Source organism: Aspergillus piperis, assembly GCF_003184755.1.
Source record: "Aspergillus piperis CBS 112811 unplaced genomic scaffold BO85scaffold_2, whole genome shotgun sequence".
In the NCBI taxonomy this organism is placed as follows: domain Eukaryota; kingdom Fungi; phylum Ascomycota; class Eurotiomycetes; order Eurotiales; family Aspergillaceae; genus Aspergillus; species Aspergillus piperis.
In genome coordinates this window covers 1411115-1428697 of record NW_020291592.1, presented here as the reverse complement: position 1 = coordinate 1428697, position 17583 = coordinate 1411115, and the positions used below count along the sequence as shown (strand labels likewise).

The 17583-nt window shown below is 50.0% G+C and overlaps 8 protein-coding genes across 8 annotated transcripts; 4 read left to right on the top strand and 4 right to left on the bottom strand.

The window, feature by feature from the left end:
* Positions 1–667: 667 nt before the first annotated feature.
* BO85DRAFT_483960 (GATA transcription factor LreB) lies at positions 668–2232 on the bottom strand (the record flags this gene model as incomplete). The annotated part of the gene is made up of 2 exons (XM_025663201.1): positions 668–714; positions 789–2232. 2 exons carry the CDS (start codon positions 2230–2232, stop codon positions 668–670), a joined length of 1491 nt encoding a protein of 496 aa, XP_025519870.1.
* A 90-nt stretch (positions 2233–2322) lies between these two features.
* Positions 2323–3009, top strand: BO85DRAFT_121808 (uncharacterized protein). The gene has a single exon (XM_025653919.1). It carries the CDS (start codon positions 2414–2416, stop codon positions 2909–2911), a length of 498 nt encoding a protein of 165 aa, XP_025519869.1. The 5' UTR covers positions 2323–2413; the 3' UTR covers positions 2912–3009.
* Positions 3010–3858: 849 nt separating this feature from the next.
* BO85DRAFT_516498 (uncharacterized protein) lies at positions 3859–4236 on the bottom strand (the record flags this gene model as incomplete). Its single annotated transcript, XM_025664849.1, has 2 exons — positions 3956–4236; positions 3859–3895 (listed from the first exon to the last, which is right to left on the bottom strand). The coding sequence occupies exons 1-2, from the start codon at positions 4171–4173 to the stop codon at positions 3859–3861; spliced, it is 255 nt and encodes an 84-aa protein (XP_025519868.1). The 5' UTR covers positions 4174–4236.
* A 542-nt stretch (positions 4237–4778) lies between these two features.
* Positions 4779–9441, top strand: BO85DRAFT_456017 (MRX complex DNA-binding subunit; the record flags this gene model as incomplete). Its single annotated transcript, XM_025661421.1, has 6 exons — positions 4779–4836; positions 5287–5314; positions 5398–5488; positions 5550–5633; positions 5698–6325; positions 8288–9441. 6 exons carry the CDS (start codon positions 4779–4781, stop codon positions 9439–9441), a joined length of 2043 nt encoding a protein of 680 aa, XP_025519867.1.
* A 304-nt stretch (positions 9442–9745) lies between these two features.
* Positions 9746–11605, bottom strand: BO85DRAFT_412732 (putative DNA repair protein Rad1; the record flags this gene model as incomplete). Its single annotated transcript, XM_025657580.1, has 5 exons — positions 11387–11605; positions 11305–11334; positions 11167–11221; positions 11061–11100; positions 9746–10930 (listed from the first exon to the last, which is right to left on the bottom strand). Exons 1-5 carry the CDS (start codon positions 11487–11489, stop codon positions 9746–9748), a joined length of 1413 nt encoding a protein of 470 aa, XP_025519866.1. The 5' UTR covers positions 11490–11605.
* A 63-nt stretch (positions 11606–11668) lies between these two features.
* gcnE (histone acetyltransferase GCN5) lies at positions 11669–13316 on the top strand. The gene is made up of 4 exons (XM_025653918.1): positions 11669–11795; positions 11864–11949; positions 12011–12064; positions 12125–13316. Exons 1-4 carry the CDS (start codon positions 11777–11779, stop codon positions 13172–13174), a joined length of 1209 nt encoding a protein of 402 aa, XP_025519865.1. The 5' UTR covers positions 11669–11776; the 3' UTR covers positions 13175–13316.
* BO85DRAFT_121734 (short-chain dehydrogenase) lies at positions 13317–14307 on the bottom strand. The gene has a single exon (XM_025653917.1). The coding sequence runs from the start codon at positions 14205–14207 to the stop codon at positions 13458–13460; it is 750 nt and encodes a 249-aa protein (XP_025519864.1). The 5' UTR covers positions 14208–14307; the 3' UTR covers positions 13317–13457.
* A 2019-nt stretch (positions 14308–16326) lies between these two features.
* Positions 16327–17562, top strand: rgsB (putative RGS domain protein (Rax1); the record flags this gene model as incomplete). Its single annotated transcript, XM_025663200.1, has 3 exons — positions 16327–16481; positions 16546–17272; positions 17326–17562. The coding sequence occupies 3 exons, from the start codon at positions 16327–16329 to the stop codon at positions 17560–17562; spliced, it is 1119 nt and encodes a 372-aa protein (XP_025519863.1).
* Between the last annotated feature and the right edge of the window lie 21 nt (positions 17563–17583).

Genomic DNA, 17583 nt, shown 5'->3' with positions numbered 1-17583 from the left:
TTGACTATTAACAACTTAGGTAGCGAGGAAACAAGCGGTATAGCAGTCTATCTTACGACTGAAGAAGAGCGTTGAGACATTAGTATTTCTACTGTGTTTAGAGGTATCTATACTATGATAATTTATAGTCCTAGTTCCTGCTTATAGTTGATGAATTAACATCGATAGTAGACTGACTTATATTAAACTCTGGAGTCAAAGGATTCATACTCCTCTATCTACTTTGGTGCTTTCTATCCGGATATCCTATCGTATCCCTACAACTACATTCTCGAGACTCAATTGTATATATCATCCTGCGCACGTGTATCACGCGGATTTTATTATAGTTGTAAGTTATGTTGCAATCTGAGCTGAATATAGTTCGAGTGAGTCGGGCATAAAGTCATGAAATCTGCTCACTTCAGAGGAGAAAGAGCACAATAAGTGCAAATGCTGTGACAGCGCAGCCGCTAAGAAAATGTGCTACCGAGGAGAACAAGAAAAAGCACAATGCACAAAGGAGTACATAAGCAGGGGTATCCTCGCAGGGGGTATATTGGCCCCTTCTGGCAAATGCAACAGCAGCAAAGCAGTAGAAAGTAAATGACAATTCATACAAATGCAAGCCCCACCTTTTTTCCTTTTCCTTTTCCTTTTCTTTGCGTTTCCCCCCTCCCACCAACTACTACGGTCCTGAATCCTGGCGTTTTTTCTCTTTCTTGGCCCAACGTACTGATCACATTTCAATGTCAGTACCGATACAGAAGTTTATCCAGTCAGATGATCAAGGAGGGGGAGAAACTCACAGCCACAAGCGTTACACAGAGTCTTTGGTCCTTCCGGGCCTTTCCTCCACTCGGGTGAGTCCGACGTCCCGCAATCCGTGCACATATACTCGCCTTTCATTCTTTTCTTCCTGTCAACGGCCTCTGCAGGATTCTTGGATGGTGTTTGCTGTGGCTGTTGCTGTTGCAATTGTTGCTGCTGTTGTTGGTCGCTTGGAGGAGCCGCCGCAGCAGCAGAACCGGCAGCAACGGTATTCGGCTGCTCCGCATCACAACGAATCAGACGGGCATGACGGACTCCCGTACTCAATCCCTGTGATCTTTCTCCTTCTCCGTAGTACAAGCCCGTCATAACCTCAATCCCGTCGATATGGGACATGTCTTCAGTCTGCGGCAACCGATCCCCAATCTGCTCCAGAAATGATCGCGAATCGGCGTCGTCCGTATTAGTGAATGTGTCGGATGATTCATTCTCCTCTCCAGATACTGATGTATCTCGTTGCGCAAACGAGGTTTGTGTCGTTGATACATACGTCTGGCGCGTTGTCGTCGTGGTAGTGGTGCTGGTTGTCGTTGTTGTTGACGTCTGCCCTGGTCTCGAATTCAACTCCTCTTCTTCCTCTTCCTTCAATTGGGCTATGCGCTGGTTCAGCCGGATGTTCTCGATCTTATGTTCCAGAAACGAATCGAGTAACTGTGAACCCCGCGTGGGATATGGTCGACAGACAAGAAATATCCCTTTACAGACTGTCTTCTGTTGCTGCAACTGCTGGGATGATTCTGCGGTCGCAGAAGAAGCAGACCCGGTCGTCATTAGGTGTGGATGTCCATGCGCCTCTAACAAACAAGAGCTACTGTCAGGCCTACAGAGCCGGAAGTGACATCGGATTTCGCGTCCAGTTTTGATGCACTCGTCCAATTCGTGGCCTAAGATAGGCTTGTCGTCTTCATGGACGAAACGGGAGAAATCGCTTTGTTCTAGCATGTGCGATTCAATACCCGTCACCTCGGAGCATGATGGTGACGCGTATAGAACCTGTCCATCGTGACTGAGGAGAAGGAGCAAGTCTTTCAGTTCGTCTAGTACTCGTGCAGACCAGCGGTCATTGTTGGTGCCGGCAGGGCCTATGTCGGGGGTGGGGTGGTGGGGATTGCTGGTTCCCGCTGGCGCTGTAGTAGTTGTAGGTATAGAAGCAAGAGCAGGGACTGTGCTTGTGATAGTGGCAGGAGTCGTTGAAGTGGTAGCAGCAGCAGCAGCAGCAGCGGAAGAAGAGATGGTAGTGGAAGCGGAGAGTTGAAGCAGATTAGCGGCGCCGCGGCTCATCGAGCGAGGAATACTCCGCGCGTCCATGCTATACGGGGGCCCCGGTGGTTTTGAGTTCGACACTGGGGCTCGTAGACCGTATGCCTGGGACGGAGTCTGGTTCTGCGCCACTCTTCGTCCTTGATGGAATTCGAGTTCCATCGCTGGGCTGCGCGGGGATCAAATCGATCGATCGCCGGGGTGGTGGGGACTGTTCTTCCCGGGGGGTGAAAAACTCGGTAGGTCTCCCTATAAAGAATATGATACAGAAAGGGATTGGAGGGAGATAGAGAGAGAAAGAAGAGAGGGTAAGTGAGCAGTGTTTCTTGGACTTTTTCTGGACATGACCGCGGTGGTGAATCCAGTAGAGCTGTCAATTCTTGTACTTTTGGTCGGCCACATCGTCATTGGTATCGCACCGACACGCGGGATCCACTGCGGCTGCCAATCAAATCCGCCGATGGGGCTTCCCGGGGATTTCCGCACTATCCGGGCTGCTGATTGGTCAGTTACTGCGGCGTCGGGAAACTTTCAGGTACCGTTGTACAATACAGGTCGGTATGTCTGTATGATTGCTGCAGGGGGCATCCCGGTCGATGCTTCATTGCTTCAAAGTTGGGTATTCTTGCTGCTTCGCTTGCGCTCCGCTTGCGATACACCCCATGGGTTATCCTGGATTCTATCCCTCTTGACTGGCCCTCTACTCCTACTCCTTTCCTGTCACGATCACCTCATCCCTGAAGCATACATCATCCTGCGTGGTGTGGTGTGGGATTATCTTGTCAAGCACGGGTTGACTATCTGGCTTCCGTTAGATCCGCTAGGGACGTGCATCGCGTAGCGCCGCCATCTACTAATTTTAACTGTCGTGGGCTGATATCAGGCATCAATAATAGATGAAATTATCGACTATCTATCGACTATTTCGACTATCATCCTTTGAGGAGCCTGCAATCCGCATTTGCCTTCTTTTAATCTCCGTGGGATATTCACACCGAACGCCCTTTACGATATCTGCCATCCCATCATGAGAGAACATGCAAAGCTGGGAAGCTGCAGCTGCTAACGGTCACCCGTCTGTGCAATTGCAGACGTCAGACCACACCGCACCCACGCGAACGGGTACATTGGACTCTGTTCGGTGCTGGTGGAGATGGCCTAGAGTATTAAGCGAGCCCAGGCGCAGACCAGACCCGGAATGTCCTACCGGCGGGATGATCCCCCTGTCTTGGGGAGTCTGATACCATGCTCATGCCATGTTCTTCCTTCCAGCCTTACAAAGGATGAATGCACTTCCCACTTACGCTACTACAGATGACGAGCTACTACGCAGAGCATGAGACGGTCAGATATGGCTGATACCATAGCTCTTTCTATAGCCCATATAAACTTATGTGCCACAGTAACTGAAGATTCATTAACATAACCAATCTACTTCGATTGACAATTTGGCAAAAAAATGTGAAGGCCCTACCAGGGAACCTGAGAACCACAATTACTGCCGTCACTATTCCAGGATCCTTCCACATGTTCTGAGACCGAGGCCATGACTAGTCAAGCCCCACCGTCTATCTTGTTCGACACGTCAGAAGCAACTACGACATGCACATGGAGGAACGGAAGCTTGGCGGCCGCTCCTTTCCAGAGACAACATCAGCTTTGCTGACGCACCACTCAGCTGGAAGATCTACTTACTGTTGAATCACAACTAGTATTTGCACCTGCACCTCAGTCCATGATAGTGACAACCACAGAAATGATAATCTTTATCATGGCAATTGCACACTTTCAAAACGCTGCATCTGCCTTCGCAGAAACGGTAATTCTTGAACTCGGTTAGCATTGGTCCCACCAGCCAAATAGGATGGTGTTTACGGAGTTCAACTCTTCCTCGACATCTGTGGTTGCCATGGACATGCCATTGCCGTCGACATCGTCGAAGGCCTCGTTAGGGTTATTGACGGCTGCAGTGCCAATATTCCCAGCAACTACATCATCGACGTTGGCAACTTCGGTAGGGTTGGCAGAAGAAGTAGCCAGGCTAGCCTTGAAGAAGAGACAGAACAAGCACAAGAGAACGATGATGTTCTTGAAGTGAAACATCCTGAATGGAGGTGAACCGACACAGTATCTGAATGTGAGTGGAGTAGGGGTGGTTCGATGAGAGGATAGGTTTGAGAGAAGAGAGCCTTGAACGAGAGAAGGCTGGAAGGTAGGGTGAGCCTTTTGTATGTGACACCTATTGTTCGCAAAATCAGCACTATGTGCACTTGAGTAACCGCTCTAGCCCAAAGAATCTACAGTCAATATCATCATAGTTGCCATGCCCGCTATTTACATCTGAGGCACAGCCTCTTGAACCTAGAGGTACGTGCAACACGGCATACAGCGAAGAGGTAGGGGTATCAATACACAATCTGCTAGTCTTTGCATTGCGCGATTCGATGTTGTCAAATAACATGAAAACCCCCAGATAGGATTGCCAGTGATTCATCTGTTGCAGCCAGTCTGATATCGAATAGCTTAACGCACGTATATTGCGTAGGGATATCCTCTACTTACTTGTATGCTACTAGGATCCGGCAGGAACTTCATCCCATAGCCCATGTAGTCAACTCAGTCGTGGCTCTTCTACCCAACCAAGAACGGAGCGTCCGTCCCCTTAAGTTCCACGAAGAAGTACAGAGTCCCTCCAAGGAAGGAAAAGCATGCCCCGAAAAGAAAGTATCAGCAAGCCACAGACCATCCAATTAAGCCTCTACCAAAGTATCTCCACAACATTAAGCGCCACCTACTCCATCCCATCCTAGTGGTGTTCTCTGGAAAGCAATATCCACCCCCCCCCCCCCCAACTGACCGCTCACACACGTGACCTCGCGCCGTCTCCCCGCGTCGACTGACGCGCCGATCCCAAGCGCAGCTGCTCGCTATCTATCCGGCACGCTTTCTTTATCCCGAGTGGAGAAAGAATATCACGGGGAAGGTGTGATTTGCAGGCCTGCTACCTACCCTTAAGCATCCGTGGAAACGGACCGGGCCTTTTCTTCATTTTTTTGTTACCCTTCCATTGTGAAGTGACGTCTTCCATAATGTGAGATTTCGTTCTGCTTCCGGCCACAAACATTCTTTACTAATCAGTCCGTCCGCAGGTGTAAGTTCCGCGGAGGTCGTGTGAAAGATCGAGGGTACTAACCATCGGGGGTTTGTTCGTCGCAGCGAAGATAGATAAGTTGTCGATATTGGGGTGAGTGCTCCTTTCTCATAATTTATATGGATGGAGAGATGTATAGGAGTGTTTTGCTGACAGTTGCTTGTGATGGGCGCTAGTGTTCGGTCGTTCGATAATACGCGCAGCGAGACGATCCAGTTTCACACGCCGCTTACGTTGATTGTTGGGTATAATGGATCTGGAAAGACGGTATGATGGATGGTATATGATGGTATCATGGAGGTTGTCAGGCTAATGGAGTTGGGGCCAGACAATCATCGAGTGTCTTAAATATGCGACCACCGGCGATTTACCACCCAACAGCAAGGGTGGTGCGTTCATCCACGATCCGAAGGTACGCGATTCTATAAGATATGGTGTTGAGTAGGATGGACAGACGTGCTGAGTTATTATGGCAGCTATGTGGCGAGAAGGAAGTCCTGGCCCAGGTGAAACTGTCCTTCAAAGGCACGTCAGGCGCGAAGATGGTCGCTACGAGGAGTCTACAACTCACGGTGAAGAAAACAACACGGCAACAAAAGACACTAGAGGGTCAGTTGTTGATGGTCAAAGATGGTGAGCGGACGTCTATTTCCTCCCGCGTGGCGGAGCTGGATCAGATCATGCCTCAGTATCTCGGTGTATCAAAGGCGATCCTGGACTCCGTTATATTCTGTCATCAGGACGAGAGCTTGTGGCCAATGAGTGAACCCTCGGTGCTGAAGAAGAAGTTCGATGAGATATTCGAAGCTATGAAGTATACGAAGGCGATCGACAATATCAAGTCTTTACGGAAGAAGCAGAATGAGGAGCTTGCCAAGTACAAAATCATGGAGCAACATGCCAAAGAGGATAAGGAGAAGGCCGACCGTGCAGAGAAACGATCGATAAAGCTTCAGGACGAAATTGAAGCTCTGCGCGAAGAAACACACCAGCTCTCTCAGGAAATGCGCCGGGTGGCTGAACTTGCTGATAAGGCGTGGAAGGAGTCGGAAAGTTACTCTCAGGTCTTGGGTGCGCTTGAAGGAAAGCGCATCGAGGCCAAGAGTATTCAGACGACTATTGATAATCTCAAGAGACACCTAGTTGAGCTAGACGACTCCGATGAGTGGCTACAGTCGAACTTGGAGCAGTTTGAGTCAAGGCAGCTTCAGTACCAGCAGCAAGAAGAAGCCAAGAAGGAGAACTATATGGAGCTCAAGGAGCAGATAGAACAAACTCGACAAAGACTGGGTGTCAAGCAAGCAGAGTATGGCAAGTTTGAGAACGACAAAGCCAACTTCGAGCGCCAGGTTGAGCGGCGACAGAGGATGACGAAAGAGGTCGCTCGAGCGCACAATATCCGTGGTTACGATAATGTTGAGGACCAGGCAGACGTTGACGAGTTCATGCGGAGAGTGCGAAAAATCCTGAAAGATCAAAACCTGGCACTGGAACGGGTGAAGAAGGAGGCGCAAAGTGAACTACGTGACGTCCAGGCAACCCTTAACCAGATCGGACAACAGAAGTCTGCGCTACAGGAAAGCAAAAATGCAGCCAAGCGACAGATTGCCTCGAATGATAGGGAAGCAGCCACATACCAGGGAAAACTCAACGAGATCAACGTGGACGAAGGCGTTCAGGCTGCGCTGGAGTCAAACATTGAAGACATCGGATCTCGTTTGGACCAAGCCAAGGAGCGCGCACGATCCGCATCTTGGGACAAGGAGATTCAGAATGTGAACTCACAGATCCGCGACCTTGAGGACGAGAGTTCGCGCTTGAATACCGAGCTCATCGAGGCAACAAAGAAGGCTGGTGATTTGGCTCGATTAGACCACCTTAAGAAGGAATTAAAGGAACGGGAGCGCGGATTGGAGACGATGAAAGGAGCTCACGGTGAACGACTGGAAAAATTTGTAAATGCCAACTGGCGCCCTGAATCTCTAGAGCAGGACTACCAGCACGTCATAGAGGAGGAATCCAGACATGTCTCAAGGGCAGAGCGCGAGCGTGATGGAGTCAGCAGAGAACTCGAGCAGGTGGAGTTCAAAATGAAGGGCGTCAAGAAAACACTAAGTCAGCGACAAAAGGAACTCAAGGAGTGCATCAAAGAGATCCGCGATGCCGTTGATGACGAACCGGAAGAATACCCTGAGATTCTGAAAGAGCGTCAAGCCCAGCTCGACCTTGCCAGGAAGGACGCTGAACAATACGCCGGAGTCAGCAAGTACATGGCCGACTGTCTTGACACCGTGAAGTCGGCAAACATGTGCAGACTGTGCATGCGGACTTTCCGAACTGAAAACGAGCTACAGACTTTCAAGAACAAGTTAGAAGGGTTGGTGAAAAGAGCGAAACGGGTGATGGAGGATGACGAAATACCCCGTCTCGAAGAGGACCTTAATACCGCCCGCGAGGCCAGCACAGCCTACGATACCTGGTGTCGGCTGAAGCAGACAGAGATTCCAGATCTGGAGAAAGAGGAAGAAGAGTATACTGCTCAACAAGACAAACTACTGAGCCAATTGGAAGAGAACGACAAGATAGTCAGCGAAAAGGCCGACAAAAAGAAAGAGGTTGAGTCATTGTCAAAGACGGTCAATACTATTGTCAGATACGACAGTGAAATCAAATCCATACGCTCTCAGGTCCAGGACTTGTCTTCGAAACAGCACGATACGAATGCGTCTCGTACACTGGAAGATATTCAGGATGAAATTGCGGGAATCGGCGAGAAGTCTAGAGCCTTGAAGAAGACTCTGTCGAAACTCACTCATGAGAAGGAGCAAACATTGTCTGAGATGAACAAATTGGAGCTACAACTCAGAGACGTCAAGAGCAACCTCGACAACGTGAAATTCAAGCTCGAGCGAAAGGCAGACCTCCTGGCTCGCATTGAGGAGTACAAGAACCTCAACAACCAACAACGCGAAGCCATTGCAAAGGCGGACAAAGAGATTGAAGATCTAACCCCTGAACTTCTCAAGGTCCAAGCCAAGTACGACGACATCAGCCAGCGTGCTGAAGCGCGTGAAAAGGACATGCAGCAGGAGATCTCACACCTCTACGAGAATGTACACCAACTTGAACTGGCAAACGAGGAGATCGACGCCTACAACGAGCGAGGCGGCCCTCATCAACTAGAGCGCAGCAAGCGTGAACTGCAAAGCATCGAGAACGAGATCAGCAATCTCGAAATCGAGCAAGCCAATATCACTAAAGAGATCAACAAGATATCTGCTCAACTCAAGGACAGCGAGAACACCAAGCGCCAATACGCCGATAACCTGACATACCGACAGGCGACCCGATCTCTCGACGCAGTCACCGAAGAGATCGAGCAGCTGGCGGCGCAAAACGCCGAAGTCGACCGAAGCCGCTTTAAAGAAGAATCTGAGCGCAGAGCACGAGAACACAACGCACTCGCCGCTAAACAAGCCAGCAAAATGGGCGAGATGAAAGGAAAAGACGACCAACTGATGCAGCTCCTCGCAGACTGGAATACCGACTACAAAGACGCAGCAGGCAAATACAAGGAAGCGCACATCAAGGTGGAAACAACCAAAGCCGCAGTTGACGACCTAGCACGCTACGGTGGTGCCCTCGACAAAGCCATCATGAAATACCATGGGCTCAAAATGGAAGAAATTAACGCGATTATCAGCGAGCTCTGGCAAAAAACCTACCGAGGCACTGACGTCGACACGATCCTCATCCGCTCCGACAACGAAAACGCCAAGGGCAACCGCTCCTACAACTACCGCGTCTGCATGGTCAAACAAGGCGCAGAAATGGACATGCGCGGCCGCTGCAGTGCCGGTCAAAAGGTGTTGGCAAGTATCATCATCCGACTCGCTCTTGCGGAGTGCTTCGGTGTCAACTGCGGCCTGATTGCTCTTGATGAGCCCACGACGAACCTTGACCGTGATAATATTCGCTCCCTTGCGGAATCGCTTCATGACATCATTAGGACTAGACAGCAACAGGCCAATTTCCAGCTTATTGTCATTACCCATGACGAGGAATTCTTGCGGCATATGCAGTGCGGTGACTTTAGTGATTACTATTATCGGGTCTCGAGGAATGAGAAGCAGAAGTCGATTATTGAGAGGCAGTCTATTGCTGAGGTATGTTTGCTCTTACTCTCCCACCCCCACCAACCACAGTTCTTTTGCCCTTAATATGGACCATAGTCGGGTTTTGTGAAGTGATTTTTCAGGACTAATGTTGTCTTGTTCAGGTTATGTGATTTGACCACTCTTCGAGGCTCCGTTTATGGCTTGGACTGCAGGTCTCGCCATCTGGGAAGGAAGAGTGATTTGATCAGCGATCTTATAGTTACGTTCTATGTAAATTACCTAGTATTCGGTATGGTTAATGAGCATGAGGCGGCGTTGGGGAATTTAAAAAGAACACTATATTGCTTTTTGACATTTCACATCAAGTCCACTATATAGACACAATCCATATATTCTCTAGTACCACTCACTCCAGATCATCACCCTCTTCATCATCCAACAACGGCACAAACCGGAAATCCACAAACGTCACAACAGGCGGCGGACCACCCTTCAGCGGCCGTACACCACCAGCCCCATTAGCATCAAACTCAATCATAAACTGAAGACTCAATACACCCTGGCGATCCCCACGAATGCTCACTTTGTTAGCCACCGCCATAGCACGCGCCGCCTTTTGAATCAGCGCGAACTTATAGTTCTGCTTGAGACGCGACCCCATCGACGACGGCGGACTGACAAGGAACGTCTCCGTGACCGTTGGCGCAAGTTTAGCTTTCTTCGCACGGGACCCTTCATCAATTGAGCCTCTTGCATCACCTCCCGGACCATTAGCCCCGCCATTCTCGACGGAGAATTCTACAGATGACTCGCTGAACGAGCCTCCCGTGCCGGACAGAGCGAAGAATGGTTCCCGGGTCGCGGAGGCGGAGATCTTCAACACCGATGGGCTTGTGGCGGCTAGTTCTGAGATGGCGTTGTGGAGCCAGGCAGAGCGCATGATGATCTTCATGATGATGGCATCTCGTTGGAGAGGGATGTCGACTTCGCTGCCTTCGGTTTCGTAGGTTGTTAATTCGCAGGTGGTTTTGACGCCCGTTTCGGAGAGAGTGATACTGAGGGGAGAGCCTTCGCTGGTGTAGCGGATTGTGCAGGAGCGGTCTAGAAGTAAGGAGGGAGCCGAGAAGGCGCCAGGTCCAGATGGGTGGGTTGGTTGGACGCTGGATGCTCGACCGGCGTTGGGGTTGGTGGAGGAGTCGTTGGTGCCGAAGATCTTTAGGGTCTCTAGGAGGGCGGATAAGGAGACAACGAAGCATGGGTAGTAGGTGGAGGGGTCGGAAGTTGTATCGTCGTCGTTGTCATTGTTGTCTGTTGTCCCTTGGTTTAGCGCGGCTGGTGGGTTAAAGGTGTAGCTGGTGAAGAGGGCTTTGTCGAGGAAGGCGAGTCCTTGGATGACTCGCATCTCTTCGGCGGAGAAGCGGATTCCATCTGGGGTTATTTGCACCGTGGCCCTGGATGTGAAGCCGATGCATTGGAGGAGAGTGTAGAGGTGGTGGGCATCGCTGGAGACAGCAGTGAAAATGGGTTCCGTGTCCGTCATGATGGTTTGGAGTGGGATTGGCTTAAGCACGACAGAGTAGAGACTCGAGAGCTATGTCAAGATAGATTGCTGGAGTGCGAAGAGAACTTTGGGTGATTATAAAGGTAACGATTTGCTTCGTTTCAAACTCTCCAGTGTATGGTACATGGGTATCTGGGAAACAACTGTAATTTTTTTAAACGTAGACCCCAACGGCACAGATCATGAATACGGCTCCGAAGCTGGACGGGGCATTTGTTAGCGATGGTTGATAGGGTGGCTGTTGTTAGGGTAGATTCGTGGCTTACCCAAACGCCAAAGATGCCGGGACTCCGAAGGAAGCGATGCTGAGGAAGGAACGATCTGCGCAAGTTGTAAGTATATGGTTGTGACAATGGCGCAAGACAATTCATAAGTGGAAATGATCTCTGGCGTGGTGTACTGACTCAGTCCGAAAAGTCCAGTGAGGATGAAAGCTGTTGTAAGTTAGTAATTGTTTGTGAGTGTGAGAGGTCGGGACCGGCTTACCAGCAAGTAGTAGACTGAAGCCGACAAAGAACTGGCTGTCTTTAGAGACTGGGGGAGTATACGGGCTCGCAGAAGCTGCCTGCCAGACTTCGTTCAGAGACATGAGGGCTTATGAGATGCGCTTAATTTCAAAGGCTTGTGTATAAAGGAGAGAAGGTAATTTAAAGAGAGGAAATACGAGGAAATGAGGAGAAGAAGGAGAGGGAGCTTCCCTCAAGCTGTCGTCGTAATGCCATGGAGCCCGAACTAGTAATTGGTTATCTGGCTTGACGGCCGCGGATCAACTTCTTCCCGTTCCGCTCCCCGTATCGCGGCCGCAGCTCGTGTGGAGAGAGTCGCTGGCTGAGGTTCAAGACGCTTTCGTCCAGTCATCGGAATTCGTCGCGCATCATGCCTGCAATCACAGATAGTAAGTATACCATGCTGTATCACGCGTCTTTGCGACTGTTCTGGTCCATTTGCTCATGTCAGCTCTAGGTGCCAAGCGGAAAGCATCGGAGGAGGCGCTCTCCCCAGATTCCCACAAGAAGGCGCGCACTGACTCCCCCGAGAGGGAACCCAAGGTATGTTGCATATCCTCGCTTTTGTCTGGAGTATGAGACTGATGTACTGTGCCTACCTTAGGCCGAAGATGACCTCCTAGATAAACCACCGAGAATCGTTCCCTTCCCGGAGAAGGTAAGCCCTCAATCGAGCCCGCAACCCGCCCGAGCTCCGATGACGCTGACTCCACGGTAGCCTGCAGTTCTGGAGGAACGTCGCGGCGATATCGAGTTTCGTGTAGTCAACAATGATGGATCTCGCGACAGCTTTGTTGTCCTTACAGGCCTCAAATGTATCTTTCAAAAACAGCTTCCGAAGATGCCTAAAGACTACATCGCGCGATTGGTCTATGACAGGTCGCATCTTTCCTTGGCCATCGTCAAACACCCTTTGGAAGTCGTGGGAGGCATTACATACCGACCATTCAACAGTCGCAGGTTCGCCGAAATCGTTTTCTGTGCCATTTCGTCCGACCAGCAAGTCAAAGGATACGGTGCGCACTTAATGTCTCATCTCAAGGATTATGTCAAAGCCACATCGGACATCATGCACTTCCTCACATACGCCGATAATTACGCCATTGGGTACTTCAAGAAACAAGGGTTCACTAAAGAAATAACCCTTGACAAATCCGTTTGGATGGGATACATTAAGGATTATGAGGGTGGTACAATCATGCAGTGTACCATGCTACCTAAGATACGGTACCTCGAGGTTGGCCGCATGCTTCTGAAGCAGAAGGAAGCCGTACACGCGAAGATCCGGGCCTTTAGTCGCTCACATATCATTCACCCACCCCCGAAGGAATGGAAGAATGGTCCGTGCAAGATCGATCCATTAAGTATACCGGCTATCAAAGAGTCTGGATGGTCACCGGATATGGATGAACTGGCACGTCAACCACGCCACGGGCCCAACTACAATCAGCTGCTACATCTTCTTAATGATATGCAGAACCATAGCGCGGCATGGCCATTTACTCAGCCAGTTAATCGCGATGAGGTTCCTGACTATTATGAAGTCATCAAGGAGCCCATGGATCTATCAACCATGGAAGAAAAGCATGAGAAGGACATGTATCCGACACCGCAAGACTTTATTAAAGATGCTATGTTGATATTCGACAATTGCCGGAGGTACAATAACGAGAATACGCCCTATGCGAAGAGTGCCAATAAACTAGAGAAGTTCATGTGGCAACAGATACGAAATATCCCGGAGTGGTCGGTGAGTATTGGAACCTGATTCTCCTTCTTGGAGGCCTATACCTATCCTGTTCGCGATAGCTAACATGACACAGCATTTGGCCGACGGGCATTGATACTAGCGTACTCTGTATGTTGGAGTTCTTTAAAGGCGTTTCCGTGGCGTGAACAAATACCCAGGCGTGGAGAACATGGTTTATTTTAGCTTTTAGCCTGTCTCTTATATCGATTTCGTGTTTCAATAATCTCCGACAATACTAAACACATTGATCGGTCGCAGCCATGCTCAGAAACGTTTGCTTATTTGCTCCCTTAACGCGCTATCACCACCCAAGGCTCCATTGTTCGTCCGCGACGAACGTCCCACTCAGTTTCTCTGGGTCGCCTTCTGTGGCAGCGCGCACAATGACCCTGGCCCCGTCGCTTGCTTCCTTGACTCCTTGACCTCCATTAATACTGGTGCGGCAGTAGCCCGGGGCAGCCGCAACGACGGCAATATTCTCATCAGCCAGCTTTACCGCATGAGCGACGGTGATCATATTAACCGCTGCTTTGCTACTGCGGTAGTCAGGTATGAAATAGGTCTTTGCGCTAGCCGGATGATCCTTGTGGCCGGCTCTGCTGATCAGACCCTGCCCGGACGTGACATTGACAATGCGGCGATCGGAATACGTCGATGCACGCAGCAATGGGAGGAATGTATCCATGACAGCCGCGATGCCAAACACATTGACATCGAACACTTGCCGGTATTGCTCGCGCAGGGTAGTGGCGGGTGTCTGTGCAATGCCCGCATTATTGATCAGGATGTCCAGACGTCCGAATGTTTCCGAGACGGTCTGCGCAGCTGCAGCGATGGACGCATCATCTGTCACATCGATGGTAATGGGCGTGAGAGCTGATTTGTCCACGGCATCCGATTCCAGCTCCTTGACTGCAGCTTCGGCCTTGAGTGTCGTGCGTGCGCCGACTAGCACATGGAACTTGCTTGAGCTAGCTAGCTGCTGTGCCACGGCGAAGCCGATACCCTGATTGGCACCGGTGATGAGAACGAGGATTTTGGAGGTCGTCATGTTTTTTTTGCATGGAATAGTTGAGATGATATCAATCTGCGTGAGCTGATTATGTCTGGATCTATTGGGATTTGGGATCCTTGATATAGTTATTACTGTCCGTAGAAGTCCGAACCCCGAATCCGTTAACTCCGTTACGTCCTTCTAAGACCTCTTCAATAAGCACGGCTTGCCCGACTATCCTCCTAATCGCCGTAGCATGTTTAGTATAGTAGTATACTGGGTAGGAAGTGGTAAATATAACTTGGGAATAACTGAATGGACACGATCCGTACCACATGGATCAATCATTACTGGATGTATACTGTAGGATCTGTTCATAAAATTCTTGAAGGACTCGCTCGAAACGGGATTGTCTAGTATAGATACAGGAGTGCAATTTCTCTATGAGTCTCGTCAGTCAAAGAAGGTGCAGAGATAAGACCAGTCGATTGGAATCTCCGTAAATGCGTTAGAAATCCAGCTGACCATGAAGGAGTTACCATTTCAAACCATGGAGGTCTGACATGTTAGAGAGTTTGGACTGAAACCTTAGCCTTGGCGTTAGCTTAGAAGTGTCTTAAGAAGCTCATTTGGCATATTTCCTGAATAGTAAGCAGGACATGAACATAGCGGTGAAGAGTAAGTACACTAAGTGGTTAATTCAGTTTCTATGCAATATGCCTGTTACTCTATGCTATCTAGTTCGGTGTAGAAAATAGGAACCGAAAAAAAAGAGGAACCATAAACAATGATATCATTGAGTAACCTTAAAACGAAGATTATTCAGAAACGGGGGGGTCATTGGGCTTATCATCGGCACGATTTTCATCATTTGCCGTCCCGGTTTTTCAAATCTAATTAAATATTTGCCCAGTGCACATAAAGCAAAATACTCGTTTTTGGGGTGGCTTGCAGGAAAATAACGGTCCAGTCCATGACCCGCCCCCGGGCAAAATGGACATTGTTCGAGATTATGATTATTATTACTTTTATTAGAAAATAAAGCACAGATTGCAGATTGGAAGGTACTTAGGGAAAAAAAAAAAATCTGTTTAGTCTTGTTTGCCAGCCACGGCCCTGCAATAATCACATATTATTATGGACCGACCGAGAACCAACGGTGCGGATCCGCCGTGGGTTGCTTTTTTTGGGTGGGATGGATGTGGAATGGAGCCTGTCGGTTGGACAGTAGATGAGACCAACAGAAGGGTTGCAGAGGATGTAGTGCCGTAATTGAGGTGACTGGGGAGGGGGGCGAAGTTCTTTTCCTGCATTACAGAAGAGATTGTATTGTATTTTCCATATACTGGACTTAGAGAAAAGGAGAAACCATCCTCTCTCTACTCCGTAGACAGTAAGCAGTCATCAACATCATCATCGGCTACCCCTTGGCGAGTGTCAAAAGATCCAAAAGATCGGCCACAAGTGGAACCAGGTCATTTCGGGGAAACGTTAATGCGAGGAACCATTGCTGAAAAGGGAGTGGGGACTCAGGCACCTCCCTCAGGCATCACGAATCAACGAACTCCAAACTAGTCGTCTTTTCGCCCGTCGCTGCGTGTCTGCGGGCTGGCCATCCACACCCTTTCCCTCGCTTTTACCCTTGGCTTCGTCAATCTCTTTTCCCCTCCTCCTCCTCTCGCTCTCCCTCTCGCTCTTGTTGCTGCCTGTGAATTGAATCCACTTCCCGAGCCTCTCCTGGATGGCTTCTGTCGCAACTTCCTGACCTCTCCTGCAGTCGGTCGGCTGTTTTGTTTACTGCCTCGGAATACACCTTACGACCTTCTGCAGGGCCTCCTGGCTTGCACTTAGGCCTCAATTCGTCCCCGTATCGCTGCAATTCATGCTCAACTGCCGAACTCCAACTGTTTGACCGTCCTTCTTTATTTTTTTCCCGTCGCGTCTCGCCAGCCTTTTCCCTCGATCAGCTACAGACATAACACGCCGGATCCCTTCCCAATTGCTCTTTCGACTCCTTTGTCAAACCTCCGTCCCTAACTCAAATCCGACGTTCGCTCGTTCCCCTTTTCGGCCCCTCATCGCGGCGCAGCTCCTTCGAGCCTGATTCAGGAAGAGAAAAAAAAAAAAACCCAACACCTACCCTTCAGCAAGAGAGATCCCCAACATTCGTTCCATCATGGCGTCGCCCTCTCTTTCGAGCTTGGAGCAGCGCAATCGCCTCCCCACGCTCTTCGAGGTCCTCAGTCGCCGGACCCTCGCTCCCGTCGACCTGTTTTCCTTCTATATCTATATGCGGGATCAACAGCGCTCGGTGGATTATCTGGACTTCTGGTATGATTGGGAAACATTATGTTACCTGCTGGAGGGCTGTTAATAACCCATGTCTCTATTATAGGCTCGATGTCTCGCAACACATGTCCCTCTGTCGTCATTACGTTCGGGAACTACGTCGGTCCGTTTTGGTAGCGACGCCTGATCTTGAGAAAGCCGACAGCAAAGGATCTTCCGGGGCATTGGATAATTTCGAGCATTACAACGACATCCCACTTGTTGAAGCTGGTCCCTCCAACTCACGCCATGGATTAAACGATGTCGGCGACCGGGATGCCGACCAGAGACTGTCGGCATTCCTCCGCTCTGAAGGCCAAACATCCGGACACTCGCCCCAAAGCAGCCTTGGGTCGCAGAATGCTGCTCGCACCACATCGAATGAGCTGCAACCTCGGGACAGTTCTGGGACTCGGAATGACTCGCCTTCGCCAGGCCATACGGTGGCACGTGCTGATATTCGCGCCAGCGCAGAGAAGATCCTCTACACGTACCTGCTGCCCGGGGCAGAAAGAGAAATTGTTCTCCCCGAGGAGATGGTATCCGGCATCATCAATCTGATTGAAGACGATGGCAGAGACGATCCTGAAGTATTCGATCCGGCGAAAGACTATGTCTTTCAGGCAATGGAGCGCGACGCTTTTCCAGGGTTCTTGCAGGCCAAAGCTTTGGGAAATCTGGTCCCCTTGACGATTCTCGCACGGCTGGCGTTTGCCCTCATTAGCTTCGGTGGAGGCTTCTGGGGCGCGTTCTACGTGGTTCTCCGGGATAAACCACGACATATTCGTTGCTGGGTAAGTAGCCAATGCTCGTCCACAGGCCTGATATCCGACTAACACCTGACCAGTTGATCTTACCTTTTGCCATTGCTTCTTACTTCATCGTCTCGTACCAGTACAAGATTGACCCGGTCATGGCGTTCCTCGGCTACAGCGAGTACACGTTCATGAATTGGTCGCCTATTCGCGAGCCATACGTGCGCAAACTGCTGAACAAGCGGGCCACGGCCACGGCGATGATCGCCTTCTTTGTCGCCGCAGCGTTGAGTATACTGTTCATCTTTGTGCCCGGTACTATGCTCTAATCTCCATAATATCGCGTATAC

Coding starts and splice junctions, on each gene's coding strand:
- BO85DRAFT_121808 (XM_025653919.1), top strand. CDS start 2,414: ATGACCGCGGTGGTGAATCCAGTAGAGCTGTCAATTCTTGTACTTTTG.
- gcnE (XM_025653918.1), top strand. Junction 11,950..12,010: donor CCCCCGAGAGGGAACCCAAG/GTATGTTGCATA, acceptor TGCCTACCTTAG/GCCGAAGATGACCTCCTAGA. Junction 12,065..12,124: donor TCGTTCCCTTCCCGGAGAAG/GTAAGCCCTCAA, acceptor ACTCCACGGTAG/CCTGCAGTTCTGGAGGAACG.
- BO85DRAFT_121734 (XM_025653917.1), bottom strand. CDS start 14,207: ATGACGACCTCCAAAATCCTCGTTCTCATCACCGGTGCCAATCAGGGT.